The 20,299-nt window shown below is 43.5% G+C and overlaps 1 protein-coding gene across 1 annotated transcript in view; it reads right to left on the minus strand.

Moving 5' to 3' along the window:
• The window catches only part of Nav2 (neuron navigator 2), a 378,669-nt gene that overhangs the window by 185,425 nt on the left and 172,945 nt on the right, over positions 1 to 20,299 (minus strand). Inside the window, exon 6 of the mRNA XM_027936586.3 lies at positions 19,819 to 19,988. Within this exon, the coding sequence (XP_027792387.2) occupies positions 19,819 to 19,988 (170 nt within the window). The remainder of the gene's footprint in view (positions 1 to 19,818; positions 19,989 to 20,299) is intronic.

Below are 20,299 nucleotides of genomic sequence, written 5' to 3' on the forward strand. Positions count from 1 at the left end.
ATAGATGCGTACCGAATGAGTGCACTGGATTAGCACAGCAAAGCTGCGGCTGACTTTGAATCAGGATAAATTTCCTTTATTTTCTTCTTTTCTCTTCTTCGTACTCTTTTGTGCTGTGAATTGAATGCATGGCCTTGTGCATATGAAGCACATGCTCTATCACTGACCTATACCCCCAACCCTCCTCCCTGTTTTGTAGATGAATTATGAATTGAGAGTAGTTAGCTACCAAGCTTTGGAGACAAAGATATGTAAAGAAACCAGATTGATTTTAACCGCAGGTACAAGAATTCCTCTTAGAAACTCCCCTAATTTAGGAAATACCTTGGATAGGTTGGATAGGCCGCCCCAAGTGTGAAAGATGATAGGAACATGGTCTGGAAGGAAAAAAGAGAACAGAGAAAAAGTTCTCAGCATAAGAAGTAAGGGAGGAGGGAGACAAGTGAAGAGGGATGGCAGAAAGATACACGGAGGCTGAAATATTAAAAAGTGGCCACAAGAAATTCCAAATGGCAAGGAACTTAAGGACTTTTAAGGAACAGAATATCCAACTTTAAATGTCCAGTGTTGTGTATTGCAGTAGTATAACTCATCCACGGTTGTAAACTTTAGGAAACAGTCTGCGACACGTGTCACTCTTCGGAGAAGAGAATAAGTTGGGTCAGGTCCGGTGGGTAAGGGTGAAATATTGCACAAAGGATGAAGACATATGATCTACAAGTTGAAGTTCAGCAAAACAGGGACAAGGAACAAAAAGTGAAAACAAAAGTAATATACCCTCATCCTCATCCTGCCCCCCACAAAAGCAGAACACTTAGGGAAACACTGAGAAGTACATTTCTACATCTGAGATGCAGAATCAATTTCACTGGACTCTCAAGGATCGGGGCAGTGGTAGACTGGTGCTGCCTAATCTGATTCTTGGAAGAAAACAAAATCTCTGATTTATAGTGTTTGCCTATTTCTGTGGTGTAAATACTCCCACCATGGCAAATTTTAAGCTACCAACATGACATCAATAGGTAGAAAATCTCCTGCAACTCTTGGCTCTCATAAGCTGCCTTTAGCATGTCATAAGCTTAGTGAGCCCAGAGATGAGTGAGGGTGAGGACAGTTTCCATGGATCAAATCTTTGTTTTGGCTTTTCCAGGAAAAGGTGTTATCCAGAGTTGCATTAACTTTTGGAAACACTGCACACCTATAGGAGGGTAAAGATGGCATAAGGATATGAAAGGCCTAAGCAGGTGACCATCCACCAGGTGACCATGGTGTGATCAAAGAAGAGAGTTGAAAGGAAGCCCTGGGGTCAGCTGGTGTGATGGTGGATGGAATCAGGCCCCAGCAGGGAGAGCTCTGAGTCAAGGCTACTCTACCAGGCAGTTCCAGGTGTGCCATTAGAGTTGGGCTGCCTTCACGTCTCTCCCACTCAGGCACAGGTAAGCACAAACCTGGCCCTCACCGGGCAGGGACACACACGGACAGCTCTGGCTAAGCTTCCTAACTAGCCTACCATCTGTAGAACTCCTGCCCTCTCTGTATGAATGGGGAGAGCTCTGCCATGGGTTGGTGTAAGCTTCAGAAAGCCAGCCGGATGACAGGCAGAGAAGACCCAGCCTAATTGGGGTGCTGGCCACAAGGGGATGGGCAGGAGACTTCCAGAAGTGAGGGTCCAAGGATGTGGTTAGAAGTGAGGGACATTGGGCTCTCTTGATGGGGAAAGCATCATGAGATCCCCCAGGTTAATCCACAGGAAATAGGAGGGGGCAGAAGAAGGTATTTTTTATGTTCTTAATAAAGCCCCAAACACAAAAATAATGCTCAATGACTCTCTTTCATTGAAAACAAGATTCAATTAGGCATCCTAAATGTTTTTCAAATTATTTCTGTCCTGAAATCATTTGAAACAGAGCTGAGTGATTCAAACCTGCTGTCCATACAGAGTAAAGGAAAGAAAAATGCCAGCTGTCCTATAGCTGTCCGGCTAGAATCCTGGAGGACTGCTTTTCTGACAACCCTGATGCACCACAACAGGCCGAACTCCCAGAGCAGGAGTTAAGCCAAATCCACCTGGCGGCTATCAGTGTAGGAAGGGAGTCTTAAAATAGCAGCCAGGAATGGCCGGGTTCCCATGGACAACTCAGATTACATGCTTGTCCCTGCCTGTAGTAAAACTACGCACGAAAACTCTGCTTCATCTAGATTCTGAGTTGCCAGGAAGTCTGTTGCTCATGGAAATACATCGGTAAGTAAATGGGCTGGGTGAGCAAGATGTATAAAGTGATGTTCCTTGGAGGGGTTGGCTGGGTACTGACAGGAATAAAGTGCAATGTGGGCTCCTAGGAAACCTATTACAGGCTTGGAGGAAACATGTCCACAAGACGTGTTCCCAAGAGTGAGTTTCTGTAAAGCTAAAGGAAGGTCTTCATGAAAATGGTCATTTGACAGATTCTGAAAGATATGCTCATTCATTTAATAAATGTTCTTTTTTAAAATACTTTTTAGGTGTTGATGGACTGTTATTTTCACTTATTTGTATGTGGTGCTGAGAATCGAACCCAGTACCTCACACATGCTAGGCAAGTGCGCTACTGCTGAGCCACAACCCCAGCCCCTAATAAATGTTCTTTTTAAAAAACTTATTTTATTTTTGAGATAGGATCTCACTAACTTACTGTGGGTCTCCCTAAATTGCTAAGGCTGACCTCAAACTTGCGATCCTCCTGCCTCAGTCTCCCAAGTAACTGTCATTACAGGCATGTACCACCACACCCAGCACTTAATGAATGTCTCTTTATGCCAGGTTATGGGGATACAAAGATCAGCAGTGACCAGTCTCATAGGGGTGGATAAGAATTCAAGCATTATTCTAAAATATTACATTTAAATTATTTTTTCCAGTTATTTAAAATTTTAGCAACCAGCAGCAAAGACTTTAACATCCCGGCATGTTTTAAGTGGAATGTAAACATTTGCTCAAAGCTATGGGTGTTTGAAAGTAGAGCAGCCTTTTTCAAGAGATACAAAAATCACTTTTTTTGTACTTAATTCTGTGAAAACATCCTAAGAGTCCAGATGTGAATTCCATTTCCATTTTCCCCATTTCAAAACCGTTGGCCCCAGCCCTTTTTGCTTTTGACAGTTCACTAATCTTTATTTAATGGGATCAAGTTGAAGAACTATTTCCAAACATAGACATCTTGCTTAAAAATTAGAACATAAGCACACAAAGAAGTTATTCAGTCATGACCTAACCTAGCAGAACTTCAATAATGAAATTCCTGCAATCTACCACCTTCCAATTAGAATCACCACAGTGGTGGCAGAAATTGTCATCTGTATCATGAAGGAAGAAAGCTGCCTTTTGCTAAAGGAGACTGAAACTACTAGGATTTATCTGGCTAGGACTTTATCACCACAGAGCTCTGTCAGGTTCCTATTTTCACAAATAAACCTGACACTGGATCAAGATGTACTCTCTCTTCTGCTGGAAGCCTACCAAGTCAGCCATACTGGGACAGAACTTTGTCTTTCCACCATGCTGCAGCTCAGCCTCCTGAGCTAGGAAGGCCAAACTGACTTCTGGCCTGACTGGACACAACTGGACACTGTGCTTGGAACAGGGGGACAGAACATGCCATGCTGAGCATCTAGCATGCTCAAATTTCAGACATTGCACTGCCAACAGAGTTTACTACAGTCACGTCCAACTTACAAATATTTGCCAAGTCCTGACCTGGCCTTTAAGAAAATCAAGACAAAAAATTTGACAAAATGATCAAACTGTGAAAAACAATGAGTGTGTGGTGGGAGAAGTGATAATCATCAGTCACAACAATGACTTCATGATCTTGGTCTGGGGATGCAGCTCAGTGGTACTGTGCATGCCCAGCAGGAGTAAGGCCCTAGGTTTCATCTCCACCTGGTTCACCCCCTCAACACACACATATACCATACACACACACACACACACACACACACACACACAATATTCATGCTCTTTTTATACATGGTATTTGTTTCTCAAAATATTAATTGTGGGAAGCCGTTCTCGCACATGATTGGGCACCTCCCTGACTGGGTGTGAGGCGTTCCGGCTAAACTATGTCAGAACTAATCCCCACCCTTTCTAGGTGCGAGAGCCCATCCATGTGGGGGTGTGACTGACCATTAACTCTGAGACCAATCACTGACCCTGACCTTGGAATGCTGTCCCCCTTGACCTTCATTGGATGGAATTTTCCCCTGAATTTCTTGTTCCCCAATAAAAGGCCATTCTCTGGCGTGCTCGCGCTCTCTCTCTCTCCTGCTAGTCTTGTGTAAACCTCGCTGCCCCACCAGGTGGCTCGAGGCAGGAGCCAGAGTGGGAGCCGTCTCAGAACTGGTCAAAGAAAAAGGTAAATTGAGTTTATGTGTGTTTATTTTGATCTCACTAGTTAACTTCTATGCTTAGAACCTCTAGTATGAAGCTAGCGTGCTGGTCGCGCAGCTGAATCAATATATCCCCAAATAAATTCTGAGCTGGGCTTGGTGGTGCATACCTGTCATCCCAGCTATTTGGGAGGATCATAAGTTCAATGCCAGTCTGGGCAACTTAGAAAAATCTTGTTTCAAATTTTAAAAAAATAAAAAATAAAAATGGTTGGGGATGAAGCTTAGTGGCAGAGTACCCCCTGAGTACAATCCCCAGTATCATAAAAAAAGAAAACAAACTCTCAGAGTCCATCTAATTTGCAGTGACCCCACACAGTTCCAGGAAGTTCATACTCTTCCTACAAGCCCCAATTCTGCATGAATTCCAGTCCCCTCCCACAGTCCCTAAGCAACCACTTTTTGTTTTCTTTCTCTCTCTGAATTTCTATGGCTTTGACTGCCACTCATCTGGCATCTGTTGGCTCGGTTCATTGATTCATCTCCAGTAATTTATAAAGTACCTGACAATAAAAAGGGGGTTCCATCATTCAAAACTAGCTTATATGATTGGTTAAATGCAAAATACCAGCTTAGAAGCATGCAGATCCTGGTTCAAATCTCAACTCTGGCCTTTGCCAACTGTATGATGTAGGTAAGTTATTTAATCACTTCAAGACTCAAGAGAGCACAAGAGTTCTCTACCACTGAGCTACATCCCCAGGCTTTTTATTCTTTGTTTGGAGAGAGGTTGCCCAGATTGGCCTTGAACTTGTGATCCTCCTGTCTCAACCTCCTAAAGTTGCTGGGATCACAGGTTCACCTTTATTAACATGAAAGGATACTACTAATACTTCTGGGCAGTGAGGAGAAGGAATAAATGATACCATGTATGCAAAGTACCTAAAACACCTTTGTTGTTATCATTACACCGTCCCCTTCTGTTTATAGTCCCTCACTTCATTGGCTTTAAAAGCAGGTCCCAGTTATTTATGAGACCAGCATTTGTAACACTGACTATTGACACACAGATAAGGATTTATGGCAGTGATGAAGTGGAGGAAGAGGAGGGTGGCAACTATTACTTCTTCAATGTCACCAGTTTAAAAAATGACCATCTGAGAAGTGGGAGAAGATCAGCTTAAGCCTGTTCTTGAAGCCTGTGCTTTCCACAGAGACCCCACAGGCCCTCTGATCACATACCACATATCTTGAAAAACTATTAAGACTTAAGTTTTACACCCAGGAAACTCCCAATACCCTTCTTCTCCCTCCCCTCTGCTCAGTGAGGATACTGAAAGCTATTTCTGTGCATTAGAACAATTACTACCAAAAGTTACAATCTGTATTTATCTGGATTAAAAATCAAAAGAGGAAAATGTCACCGCACTTCAGGATCTCTGTGCTGTAGTTCCTGAGGGAATGGATGAGGGGGGCAGATTTACCTGCTCAATGGTCCATTTACTGCTGGGGGTGCTCATGGGATGGGGCAGCTTCTGCAACCGAAAGAGGGGATGCATTTCCTGTCCTGGGGACCACTCCCTCTGAACTGGGTTAAAGTTAGGTTGATAAAGGGAAACAAGAGCCAGAAGTTCTCTTCTTTTTATCAAGGGGATACTGAGGCCGAGGGAGAGGGAAGCATTTGGCCACTAACACTATTGCACACAAGAGCTGGGGTCAGAACATATACTCAACTATGGCATGGACAAGAAGCTGCTTTAAACCAGTTTTATTGGAGTAAAACTCACACAATTCTTGCATTTAAAGTAGATGCTTCAAAGACTTTTAGTAAATTCACAAGGTTGTACAACCGGAACCACAATTTTAAGACCTTTTCAGTACACCAAAAAGCAACTTCACAACCACTAGCAATCACTCCCCACGCTGCACCTGGCCCTAGCAACCTCGAATCTAATTTCTGTCTCTATAGATTTGCCTACCCTGGACATTTTACATAATACTGGTTTTTTTTTTTTTTTTTTTGTGACCCAAATGATATTTTTATATGACAGACTTTAGTGGCAGGGTTTCTGGCTGCTCATGATTATTTAGAATAATATACCTTCAAATACTGGAGCCACTAGCCACTTGTAGCCATTTAATAAAATTAAAATGTAGTACATTAAAAATTCAACTTCTCACCACATAAAGTGATATACACCTATAATCCCAGGTATTTGGGAGGCTGAGGCAGGAGGATCACAATTTGGAGGCCAGCCTTGGCAACTCGGCACACCCTGTCTCAAAATAAAATAAAAAGGGATGGGATGTATCTCAGGGCCAAAGGACCCCAGAGTTCAATCCCCAGTACAAAAAAAAAAAATTTTTTTTTCCAACTTGCCACACAATCATATTTCAGGTGCCTAAAAGCCACTGCAGCTTGTGGTTGTCATGTTAGACAGCAGATACAGAACATTTCTAGCACCACCGAAAGTTCTTGGAATAGTGCTGACCAGTGGATGCAGAGGCCTTTGTTTATTGAGTAGAGATGGGCCTGCTCTTTGTGAAAATGCTGCTCTCCTCCTGGTGCTGGGAGTCACCCATAGCAGATGCAGAGTGAGAAGGAGGAGTTCGGGGAGAAGAGCGAGGGAGCAGATGCTGGGCCAAGAAGCTCCCAGCACCTCCCCTCACCATCCTGGTGTGGCTCCCAGTGCCCAGAGAGCTCCCTGGGCCCCGCGGCAGACCTCAAAGCTGGGTAGTGTAGCTCATCCAAAAGGCATATATGCCAACGCCCTTGGAAAGACTTCAAGGAAGCCAGCCTCTACCTTGGCTGTTGGATGATTTCTGGAGCGTTTCATGCCAGAAGGTGATCTGAGGAGCTCCCTAATGAGTCTGAACAGTTCTGATCAGTTTCCGGCCAAAAGAGGCCATTTCGGTTGCCAAGACCCAACCACTAATGCTGACCAACACCCCAAGGCCAGAGCCACAGCATCTTGGCATGCTCAGAGAGAAGGGAGCTCAAAATACGCCCCGCCTCTTCCCTTGGGCTGTTTAGTTTAGCTATGATGTCTTTAATCTGTCTGAAGATACTTTGGTCACCAGCCCCCAGGAATGGGGCAGCAGGTTGTTTCAAATTGTGGGTCTGGATGCATTAAGATGATCAGAGCACCCAGACTAAAGGAGGATGGGAGAACAAAAGGAAAAATAAAATCACATTCAGAGAAAGATCTTTTACTAATCAAAAGCCCTTTGTTCTAACACACTGGAAAAATCATCAGTTATGACCTTTTAAAGTTGTCAGAGAGGAATATAATTAAATTGGCTAAATTGCTTTTAAAACTTTGCCGAAGATGTATTTTCTTTCATTTACTTCAGCCAATTTCTAAAAACACAAAATGACAACCAAACAAATGCTTCTCCCAATGTCTGTCTCAATCAATATTCTTTCTCAAACTACACTCCCCCCCAGTGATTGGCAGCAGTGTGGCGGGGGGGGGGGGGGACGGTTTAAGAATCAGTATGCTGCATTTCTAAGAGTGCAGGAGCAAAATCACGTGGATATTTACTAAACTATGACAGGTGTTCATTGGCTAGGAATGTCCCTTTGATGAAGGTCATTTTGTGTTTCTTGGTCCCCTGGTGTTCCAAAATACCCTTCGCTATGATTCCTCTAAGAGAGATGAGGCTAGGCAAGGGGTGCTGGTGGTCACATGGGTGCTTTAGACTTAGGATCTGAGGTAAGAGACCACAAGTGGAGAACTGGCTCTCTAAGAGTTTCAGTTCAGCTGCTGTGGTTACTTTGTCTCCTGTAGTCAGTCATGACTTTCATACACTCAAATTCATTGATTCAACAAATATTACATGTATTCTTCATCATAACTGTCTGGGGTTTCTGCTAAGAATAGCACTTTATAGCTAAGATACCTTAAGTTTAGAGATGCTAAATGATCCAGTCATGTGGGCATCAGGTGGAGATGCTAAGACCAGACCCCAGTGTCCTGAATCCAGGTCTGACATTCAGACAACTAACATGTATGAATGAAAGTTGGTGTGGGAGAGAAAGCAGAGACACATCATATACAAAGGCCAAGGACCACAAGGATGCAGAACAGAGATAAGCTGAGCAGAACCTGTCTGCAGAGTGCTGCTTTGACAGGTAATTGGGTCGCTTTGCTGGTCTGTTTGCTCTTGCCATTCAGAGAGACTGCCTGTGGGACTAGGGTAAAGAAGGATGACTAAGCCACTAAGAGTTCTACCTTCCCCGTAGTTATAAACTCAGAATATTCCCATCTGCATGCAACTTCAGTAAAAATAGGCTACTACTCTCCTGACAAGGGAGATCAACCCACTGATACACGCAGCTTATTTACTGTGGTAGATTTGTTGCAAAACCTGCCTCATTTCTCTGCTCCTCTCAAATCGTCAATGCTTTGCAATGTAACTTTGTAGCTCTTCTCCAGCCTCCTAAATGGAGGCAGGGCAGGCGACTGGCTTTGGCCAAAAGAAGGAAGAAAACTCATTTACCACCACAAGAACAGCCTGCACTAGCCTTTCAGAGGAGAGAACACTGGGTTGTCACAACCAAGGACATTACAAGTGGGCCAGCATCTAGTCGATGCCCCCACCACATGACCCGAAACCCATGAACAAACCCAGTGGAGACCACCTGAATTTGGCTCACCATCCACCTGAAGCCTTGTGTGAGAGAACATAATTTTAAAAATATGGCTATTTCTAAAAACCACTATTTTTAGGGCTGTGGAGATAGGAGTAAGTCATAACCTATTTTCACCAACTTATCAAGGGTGCAGAGGCCAGAAAAAGGTAAGCTACCCCAAGTTTCAGTGTTATTTACCCTTTCCTAGGTGGTGACAGATTTGAAGATGCTCTGGAGACGGAAACACTCCTTTTTGTGGGGGTTTGAGATGGAAATGGCTCAGAACTTGGCTTAAACAGCCAAGGTCTGGAGTCAGTGACCTGGTTGGAATCCTTGCCTTGGCACACATGTCCTAGTGGAGAAGTCACTTTCCATCCCAGGTCCTTGTTGGTTTAGATTACAAGCCAACTGAATTTCATATGAGGTGAAACAATCCTGGTCCCTTTTTATGTGACAGCCAGAGCCTCACCCATATGTTGACAACAGGACAGGATGACAGTCTTCAGTGCATAGAAATCTCTGAAAATAAGGCCCAATTTCTTCCCTGTAAGGTCTAAATGACTCTCTCCTCTGGGGGCTCTATCCCTCGTTTTCTTTAATGAAGCCTGCCCCCTACAGCATCTATGTAAAAGAGATTTTTAAAAACAATTCTGCATGTAACAGCCTGAAGACATTCCTATTTGGCACTGGTAGAGGGCAAGGAAATGAATCCAAGTGTTAAATGATCAAAACCACCCATGCATCTCTTCTCACTGGGTAGCTACGATTTCTTCTCTGTGGCAGGGATCCTTGTCTATGGGTCCTCTGATGGCCTTGGAGCAAGAACCTGGCAAATTCAAGACCATTTGTCTGAAGTTAAGAGAGAAACTATAACAAGTTTGTAAAGAGACGAAAAGAAATCATCACAAATGAGACATAGGCATTATATGCATAAGAGGCAAATCTTGTTTTTAGCACAGAAATGAGTTCTAGTGTATTAATAGCAATATGGAGAATAAAGGGCGTTTTGGTGTTTGGGGCTGTAGCTCAATGGTTAAGTGCTTGCCTATGGTCAGGTGAGAGGCTCTGAGTTCCATCCCCAGCGCTGCAGGAAAACAAATCAGAATAAAGTACATTTTGGAAGCAATGAATTAAGTCCTTTAAAGGAACAACTCAAAAGAGGGGCTTTGGGAGCTCTGGTAAACTGTGTGGGATGTGTATGACATCACTGAGTGGAGGAGGCCTTCCCAGAGCATGCTCAAATTACACCAACTCTACCCTTTGCCTGGGAAAATCAAACTCTAGGTTTATAAGGCATCTTAGTGAATATTTATTCTAATCTACCTGTTAATGTCAGAAGCCTTACCTAAAGCAGCCAGCCCTACAGTAAGTGGTGATTGGGCCTCTGACTGACTACCTCTGGGGTCACGGAACTCAACTACTCCCAAGAGATCCTATTCAACTACAAGAGGACAAATGTGAAGGTTTTTTTCTTTTTGAAAAATATGGAATCAAAGTTTGCCTCCAGCCAGGCTTGGTGGTACACACCTGTGATCCCAGTGACTAGGGAGGCTGAGGCAGGAGGATTGCGAGTGAAACCCAGCCTCAGCAACTTAGTGAGGCCCTTAGAAACTCAGCAAGAACCTATCTCTAATAAAATATACAAAGGGCTTGTGGAGGGGCTGGGAGTATAGCTCAGTGGGTAGAGTGCTTGTCTCACATGCACAAGGCCATGGATTCATTCCCCAGCACCACAAAAAGAAAAAAAATAAAAAGGGCTGGGGATGTTGATGTGGCTCAGTGGTTAAGCACAACTGGGTTCAATCCCTGGTTTAAAAAAAGTTTGCCTCCATGTGATATTTTGAACAGACGGCCAAAGAGAGAAGAAAAAAACTGGCCCAGGGTATAGCCCTTCATTTCTACAAGGGAACGAATTCCTTTCCATTAAAACATTTTCTAAAGCATCCTTTCTTCCTAATCTGCAGGAAAATTGAGAAAAGGGGATCCCTGCAAGCTTTGTGGCTCTTACCCTGATGAGGTGCCCCTTCATTATTTTTTTAAATTCATTCACAGCACACAACGTCTGTCATAAAAGCGATTATGTCATTGAAGAGCAATGATGTTGTTTATATTTTCTTTACTACCTGTCTCTTCCACAGATTGTGAGTTCCGTGGGGCAGAGATTGCTACCTATTTTTTTTCTTTTTGTGCGCATGTTTGGTGCTGGGGATGCAAAGGCAGGGCCGAATACACACTCAGGCTATAGCCCCGCTCCTTTTCTTCAATTTCGCATATTCAGTGAGCGACATGGTGTGTGACACACAGGAGGTGCTCAATAAATGACCCTGAACTCACACGAATACATGAAGGATGGAGTTCCAAGTACAAGAGAGGGTAGCAAAGAAGACAGGGAATCATTTACCCCATATTGTAGTCGGCTGGTTTGGAATTATTTGCCTCTTAAAAATGGAGCCAAGTCTAGCCTAACTTTTTTTTTTTAAGAGAGAGAGAGAATTTTAATATTTATTTTTTAGTTTTTCAGCGGACACAACATCTTTGTATGTGGTGCTGAGGATCGAACCCGGGCCGCACACATTCCAGGCAAGCTCGCTACCGCTTGAGCCACATCCCCAGCCCCTAAGCCTAACTTTTTAGAGCAAAAATCAACTAGTGCCTTCAAAGATCCTTTCCCTTAGGGATGTTTAAGAATTGTTGAATCCAGCAGCTGGCTGCCCACACAGGTGAGGGAGTGGGCAGCCCTGTGACAGCCCAGTTTAGCTTAGGACTGCTGTCACCTCCTTACCACTCAAGGAAAAGGTTTTCCACCAGGCCACATGGACTTGATCACACCCACAGCGTGGGTTTTCTCCAGTCCACATTCATTCTCCCAAATCAAGAAAAAAAATGTGGGGAGGCCCTGTCTGGAAGAGGACATTTAGAAGGTCTGCAAGTCATTATCTTTTCAACAGTGTGCCCTGAGGATGCCAGGCTAGGAGACCCATTGTCAACACAAGCCCAGGGCAGCAGGGGGCAGCAGAGACTCACTGTCCTAGGCTGTCCTGGAGCCAAAGGACATTTTTTGTTTTGTTTTGTTTAAAAGTTTGACTTTTCCCAAGTTGAGTTCCTATAGGTCACTGATCTCCCACTCTAGTTTTCATTTCAGAAAAATGCTGTTATTCTGCCATCATAGCAAAGGCAATGGGAGCATCTGAGGCAGAGAGACCTTCACCCTTATTTTTATGAGGAAGTAGGGCAGGCCACTGATTTTCACAGTTGTTGGTATCTGTGTGTTGTCCCCAAAGTTCGGGGAGGCTTGCCAGTCACAAGGATCTTGCATGGCTGCTGTGAAGGAACCATGGCAGAAGCTCCTAGGACACTAAGAATGTGAACTGTCCACGGTGCCTTGGCACAAACCGCTCTGCAGTATTTATCCACAGGGCACAACCCCTAGAAATGGCCCCTGTCATTCTTACCACAAAATAGATAGATTGTGACCATTATCTTGGAGACAAATATTCTCATTGTGACCTCCTCAGGACCTCCTCAGGACCTTCTCAGGACAGGTGGGTTCCCTGGCATGTGGACTGTGCACTAGTATCACAGCCAAATGCATGCATTGCCTATCACGGAGGTGAGCTGGTAGGCGGGAAGTGCATCTTATCTGAAGCCAGAAGGTATTGTGCCCTAAGCACAGAGAAGCTGCCAAGTAAGCATTCATAAGAAACTTGTCCTGAAATTATTGTTGCAATGTGAACTGCCCAACTTTATAGCTCAAGAGTCTCTCTTCATTTTGACCAGAATTCTGCCCTTGCACTTCACATTGTGAATACAGGCCTGATGTGCTGGTGGAAAGGTGAAGTTAATTTATTCCAACATGAATCTATCTTCATGCGTTGATGAATACGGTCAAACACCTAACTTGGTAGGAGAAAAACATTTTTTAAGAACATTTGAATAGATGGCTAAACCCTGACTGCAGGAAGACACTTGGATAAAAATGACTACAAGAGCACCAGACACAGAAGTACTTTCCCCTCCCAGTGATCCTTGAAATTAAATTGAATTCACATACGTGTGACGCTTCCTACATAACAGATGGAAGCAAGAGAAACGCTGAGATTTATCACCTGAAGATCAGACAAACAGCAACCAGTCATGTTCCACTCCTGATACCAGACTAATCAAATAGATATTTTATCTTCCTAAATGATTTATTCTCTTCTCCCTTTTTGTGTATTCATTCTTTCTGTTACAAAAAGCTGGGTCATTTTCTGTTACCAAAAGCCTTTCTGTTACAAAAGCCGGGTTGTTTTCTGTTACCATTGTATTTTGGAGAAAGGATATATGGCAAAACACTTTGGCTTTGAAAAAATCCATATTTAGAGAAACACAAACAAGGGTATACCCTTCTTATTCTTCTCTGTGACAAAAGGTGGCTCCAGCCTTATAGGTTATTTAGTTTCACATGTTAGTGGGATTTGTACACCTCCTTCTCTGGAGGCTCCTCTAAATTGCACAGCAGATCAGGAAAATGGCTCAAAAGCTGGCCACAGAGGTTATCCTGGATGTTGGGCTTTAATTTCATGCTAAAGGTTTAGAACAAAAGCCAGGTACAAGGGATATCACTGGCACTCCTCTTTAGGTAGCTTTGACAGGCTTACCCTTCCTCTGAACACAATAGTGTGCTCACCAGCACAATGAAACAGCAAGCTCCTCAAATGACAGGTTGGGAAAGAACCAAGTGATGGTTTTCCATTTAGGGCAAAAGTGAGGTGACTTCCTCCTCAGAACACCCCTGGCCTCTGCCACCATATCTAGACCTAAAGGACACTCTCCCTGCATATCTCTGGTCTAAGTATGGGATGGATTTCTATTAGCTCAGCTGAAATTTAAAAACTAAACTATAGTAATAACTTGAAGATTTTCAAGGCAAGAGCACAAAACCAAAATAAGATACGAAGACCAACACAATAGGCAAGTCCACTTACTACAAGTTGTTGGCTCTGAGAATAAATTTAATTATGGAGATGACAAAATATGTATGTAGATTTCAGTGGTTCCCCATTTACTGAGCTCCTGTTACATGCCAGGCACTACTCTGGGTGTCTTACTACATTACCTCTGTTTGCCAACACAACATATTATCAAGGAGTGGCTAAGAACTGAAAGGCAATGGGAAGGTAATGTCCTCTCTTGACAGTAACAAAGAAGTGCTGCTAGGATAAGGGTTCCCAAACTTCAGTGTCATAGAATGACATGGGTATAAAATACAAACTACTGAGCTCTGAATCAGAAATCTGAATTGGAAGGACTAGGTTTCTAAAGCCTGAAGACTTGTGGGTAGTGATGGATGACCTTAAGAGCTGATGGTATTGATGGTCTATGAATCACACCTTGAGAAACAATGATCTAGAGGCTTGAGGTTACCAACATCTCTCCGGATCACAGGACTTGAGTATGGTGCTTCAGATATGACAGACAGCTAGCCATGTTGAATCTGTACTCTCTTCAGTGACACATAGGCAATTTGCAAATACTTTGCCAACAGAAAAATGTTACTGGTTAGGTATTATTTCTGGAGTGAGCTGCCATGTATTTAGGGACTGTTCATCTATTCGGTTAGACACTGTCATTCATTTGTTTAAAACAAAAAGAAACTATGGTGTGACATGAAAACCGTAAAATTGAAACCTGTCTTTACTGGAGGAGCCAAAGCCACCACGGTCTCACCTGTGAACAGCAACCAACTGATCACTCAGCATTTCCAAAGGCCAGAACCTCGTGGTTTTCTCATGCCATGCAAAGACACCCACAGTATCAATAAATTCCAGCTACTGGAAAATGACAATAAGTCATACCCTTCACAGCAATATCTACAACCATTACAGAGGGGACAAGGACAGACCATTTGGACTGGGCTAGAATAACATTAGAATGCTTCACATGGAACTTCATTAGGTTCAGGGAAGCCTGTTTCCTCTTCACAGATAAATAAGCGGCATCTCTAAGGGGTGAGGTGGCTTGCTGATGGAAAAGGATTAACAAAACCATTCAGCTTCTGCATGCGAATGTGACCTTGGGGTAACCTTCTAACTCTGTTCCCCTGGAAACCTGATAAAGATAGAAAGTCATTCTGTTACTAAGCAACATTGCTCATGGTAAAAATGACCCTTAATTGTTAAACCACATCTGGACCGGGAGGAACCATAGAGGAAGCACAAACACCTCTTGGGAACACCACCATTTTGGGCTTTTCTGAGTGCTGAGACTACTGATTGGGCCTGATCCTGTGGGAATCCTACAACTCATGCATATGGAGCTGTTTCAGTGGACATGGGCTTGGAGTGTGTGGCTTTTAAGCTAGAGGGATCTGTGCACCTGCCCCATTTAAGTCTAAGCTATTCACACCTAAGCTATTCCCTGTGGTCGGGGAGGGACCGCACCTGGAAGGCTGTGTATCTGTGGACTGCTGCATACACTGGTGCAAAGACCTTTTCCTGGGGGCTGGGGACCTAGCTCAGTGGTAGTGCCCTTGCCTAGCATGGTTTGATGCCCTGCACTGAGGAAAAAACCAGACCACTCCTATGGAAGAAAAGTCCTTGCCCTGCCCAGCCAGCAATCTGATTCCTGTCTGCATCCTTCTGAGTAGAGCATTGCCAGGTGTGGCCTGTGGTGGCCTCCTGAGGTGATCCCGAGCAGATGCCCCATGGATTGCTGCATTTGCCTGAAGCCACACTTCTGGGAAGTGGCAGGGCCAGAAATCAAACTCAGAAGTCTGCCTTCAAAGTACTCACTTTGTAGGCTCAAACCTTTTGTCCTGAGATAACTGTCCTCTGGCCCTAGAGACTGGAGCAACTTCCTTCCTGGCTGGAATTAGCCCTCCTCTAGCACCCTAGGACGTTCCTAAGTTTGGTAGCTTCTAGTCCATCTGCCTGTGCAGCTAACTGTTCATTGAATTCTGTTGCCAGGCAATCTCCTAGAGAATTCTTTAAATTCAATGATGCCACTTTGGTTCACACCCCTAAACTGATTTTCTAAGCCCTCTGCCAAAGATGAATTTTGGCCACAGGATCATACAAATACACAGCTGACTCCCGAACAGGGATAATTATCATGTACTGAGAGAATCAGGCACCTGAGCTCTCTATGGCCTGGGGTCTCAGCCTCAGGAATGACCATGGGACACCCCTCCCCATCATGAAGGCAATCTTGAAGAAGTTCACCCTGCAAAGGCCACCAAAGAACACAAGTGCAATACTGCAGGGAACCCAGCGGGTGTGCTCTTAGCTTCACATCTGGACCAGCAGGCTAGGGCGGGTCATCCCTTCCCAGCCTGCCTTTTCTTTTCTCTAAGCAAAAATCTGGGAATGGAAATCAACACAAATGATGTCACTTTTCAGAAGTCCTCCTGGAGTCTTCTTGGTTATATCCTCTCTGTCTTCACAACTCAGCATCTCTCTGACCTCACTGCTCCTCCTGAGGCTGCAAGTCCCCTGAGAAACTGCATCTATATCTTTAGTCCTCTTGGTCATTACATCCAGCTGGACATATGTCAGGTGCTGGACATATGTCAGGTGCTCCTCAAATGGTGGCAAAATGAAAGAAACAGGTAAAACGGGGCACTCCAACCATATTCCCTTGTGCACGACTTAGGCTACTGAATTAATTCCATCTAATCAAAGTATGCTTTCACATCCGGATCCCAGGTAATGGCAGGACATGGGTAACTCCTCTTTGGTTCCATCTCCAGATCATTAATGCAGATAAATAATTTGCTTCAAAGTGATACATTTATAGAGATTAAAATGGTCCCAAAGTTACTCAGACACAGCAATGACTCAATCCCCAGCCACATCTACATCTGGCTCTTCTCTTCTGCCCATGATAGGCAGGGCTAACAGCAAGAGAGCGACACAGAGAATGAGTACCAAGGGAGGGAACCCAGCAGAAGGCACAGATGGCCCTTACACTGAGGATGCCCAACAGCCAGTGCAAACAAGAAATCATCCACACTGCAGAGCTTAGTGATGGAGGACTGCAGATTGGCAGAGGGAAACTGAGGCTGCAGTAGTTATGCACCTAGAATGCAGACGGCTTGGTCTCAAACCCAAGTGCTTTTTTACTGTGCCAAGGCCACTGATGGTTACTTACAGCAGAGTGGCATTCAAGAAGGTGAATTTTTAACGAACAGTCCTATCAGCTTATTAAAATAATTTAGATCATTTCAAAAACGAATGTGTGTCAAGTGTGTCAGAAAAATATCCTCTCACACCTTGTTGATGGGAATATAAATATAAATATAACCTTTTGGGGAGCAAAATTTAGAAGTATTAAAACAACTGTGAATGTGGGTATAACTTGATGCACTATTTTCCCTGAAAGGATTGTGTACATATAAAAAATACAAGAACATTCATCTAAGCAATTTTTATAATATCAAGAATTAAAAGCAACCCAGCTAAAAGTAGTTAAATACATTAAGGTCAATCCATACAATGGAGTATTATGCAACCATTATGAAGAGAGTGACTTATGCACAGACAAAAAAAAAGCTGCCCATGATTTGGTGATTTTATTTATAAGATTTAAAAAGTTATATCAATATGTTAGTGTGCATGTACATGCATAGAGCTCCTGAAGAATTAAGCAAGGAATTGTTCACAAAGCAATAGTACCTGGACAGTGCCTTAGGATAGTACCTGGCAAACAGTAAACAGAAAATTTTACCTATCAAATTGTGACAGTATATGCATAAAAAGGAATTTAAGTGATAAATAGTGGCTATTTCTAGGAGGTGGGAATGTGTAGGGTTTTTTCCTTTTTATAAATTTCTGTATGATGTGAATATTTTTATATGAGCATAATGAGAAAAAAATAAAGATATGCTTTCTATGAGATGAAGAGAACCATATTATTCAGAAAAGACTATCTTCCACATGTCTAGGAGTCAGTCTAGGAAAACTAAATGTTTCAGATTCCTATGATGGACCAAATACCTGAGAAATGTTCTAGATTCCTGACAGTGTTAAGCTGTTCAGAGAATGTAAATGAGGGGACAGAGAAAGAGGAAATGGATAATGTCACAACTGGTTACAAAGACAGCTACTTCCTCTCCGTCAGACATTTTGGACTATGGATGGGGACAGCAGCTTATGCCAAACACCTTCCCAACTCTGTCCTCACATGTCCACCTGCATATCTCTGGCTGGCCCTCAACAGACAAGCCTCCGAGTGCTTGTTTTCCAAAGCCCAGCTTTCTTCTTGTTCTGGGACCAATGTACCCGAGTTCAAATGCAACTCCACTTCTCTCTGTCTTTTGTGTGCCCTCATCAAGTACTAAAGCTTTCTTGTTTTAGTTTTATTCTTTGAAAACTGGGGATCAATGAGGCACATACAAGGTACTCAAAAAAGTTAGCTTTTACTTACTGATGCAGAAAACCAAAGCATCCCCCCTCCCCCCACCCCTTGCTTGCTGGCTCACTCTGTGTATAATATGTATATAAATGCATTGTGAAAGTTCTGGAGGTATAAATGGTTTACACTGGTACTCATTAAGATGCATATAAAGGAGAACTTTAATATATACATACCCTTGTATCATTTTACCAGCCTATGTTATTTTTGTAATCTAAGAACATGTAAAAAAATACACTTGGATATTTTAAAGGAAAGGAAAGGAGAGGTTGGAAGAAAGGGGGAGAAAGAGGGAAAAGAAAAGTAGAAGCTGGATCACAAAGCATCTTGACTGGTTCAGACATTCTGGTTGTGACTTCAGTGCTAGTGAGTTCCCAGTGCCTTGGTTAGGAAATCTGCCGTATATATCTGTCAGTCCCTTAAATATTTCCTTCATATTTTTGGGAAAAGATAACAGTAATTAGCTAATTCTCAGGGGAATCCAGTGCCACTGAACCAAGTAACCATTGGTTAGAGAAGTGGGTGGAGAGGAGGTCTTCCCAGCTTCCAGGAGCACTTTAAGAACTGAGGAGAGCTATCCTAGGTCTCAGGGAAATGCAGGAACATCATTCAGGTAAGCCCTGGGAAGCTTCCACGATACCAGGGAGGAAATGCTCCCAAGATAATTGGGAAAGTCCCCAAAGAACTCTAGACCACTACCTGGGAGGACTGAAGGAGAGGTCTGCCTTTCACTGAAGAATCTTCTAAACTGCCTCAGTTTCTCCAAGGTCTCTAGAGATAACAGGCTTACACAAACAAAGGTTTGTTTTATAGCCTTATTTGCAGGACTTCCCCAGGGCTATGCACTTTTTCCCCCCATCCTGAAAGTTCAGTACTATGGAGAGTAAAAGTATCCTGTCCTTTTATGGCTAAAGTTGCATCACTTCAATCCCAGGAGAAACACCCCCCCAGCTCCTTATGTGCAGCCAAGATCTTCACTTAGCCAACCCACATTCCTGGGTTGGCTTTTTCAAAGAGTGAAAACTCCCTTATTCCTAACTCCCTGCACATATTTCTGATGGGTAAAAAGCTCACCAGCTCACAAAGGGCATGCCCCAGGAAGCTTGCATTTTTGGAAAGTCACCTAATGCACAGTGCAGATTCTATGAAAATTTACTTTCAAATCCCAGATACTATATTGCTATGTGTAGCCAGGTATTCTTGCTGGCAACTCTGAATATAACAATATTTCCCCCACTTTATTAATGCCCAGAAGAAGAAAATTCCTGCCAGTCAAGTATATCCTTAGGACCCCCTTCCTTATCATCCTGATTTGCAATGCTGACCCTGACTCCAACCAAACTCACCCAAAGGAACAGGAGAACTCTGTTATACAGGAAAATGGGGTAAAGGATCCTCAGAAAGATTAGAAGATGACTCACCTTTCTCGTGGCTACTTGACGATGGCAGGGGTGGGGGTGGGGAGGTGATGGGTTTAGACTTGTCATAGTTGTTAAAGCTCTGGCTGCGCCGGTTGTTAGCAGTGGCTGACCCTCCGCGTGTTTTGGCCTCGCTGCCTGCAGCAGATACCCTCGCGGTAGGACCTGGAAGTCTAAAATGCAAAAGAAACAGGGTTGTGCACTCAGTCTCAGGAAAATGGCAATGTCCCAGGAGAAGGAACTGCAACCATGCAGGGGGTTAGGGGGGAAAAAAAATCAAACCCAGCTCAAACACTGCGTCTGTGGAGGTTTGGCAGTCAAAAGACTTGGTGGAACCACTACAAACATCTAGGCTAGTAGACCCCAGCAAAGTCCAAAAGCAAAATGTGAACAGCAATCCTTTGAGCAAAGAGAGAAATTCTTAAAGGAAAAAATATATATGAATATATTTGCTAATTAGAAATACAAAGTTCATCTTCCTTTC

The sequence above is a fragment of the Marmota flaviventris genome, chromosome 9, assembly GCF_047511675.1.
Source record: "Marmota flaviventris isolate mMarFla1 chromosome 9, mMarFla1.hap1, whole genome shotgun sequence".
Taxonomy (NCBI): Eukaryota; Metazoa; Chordata; class Mammalia; order Rodentia; family Sciuridae; genus Marmota; species Marmota flaviventris.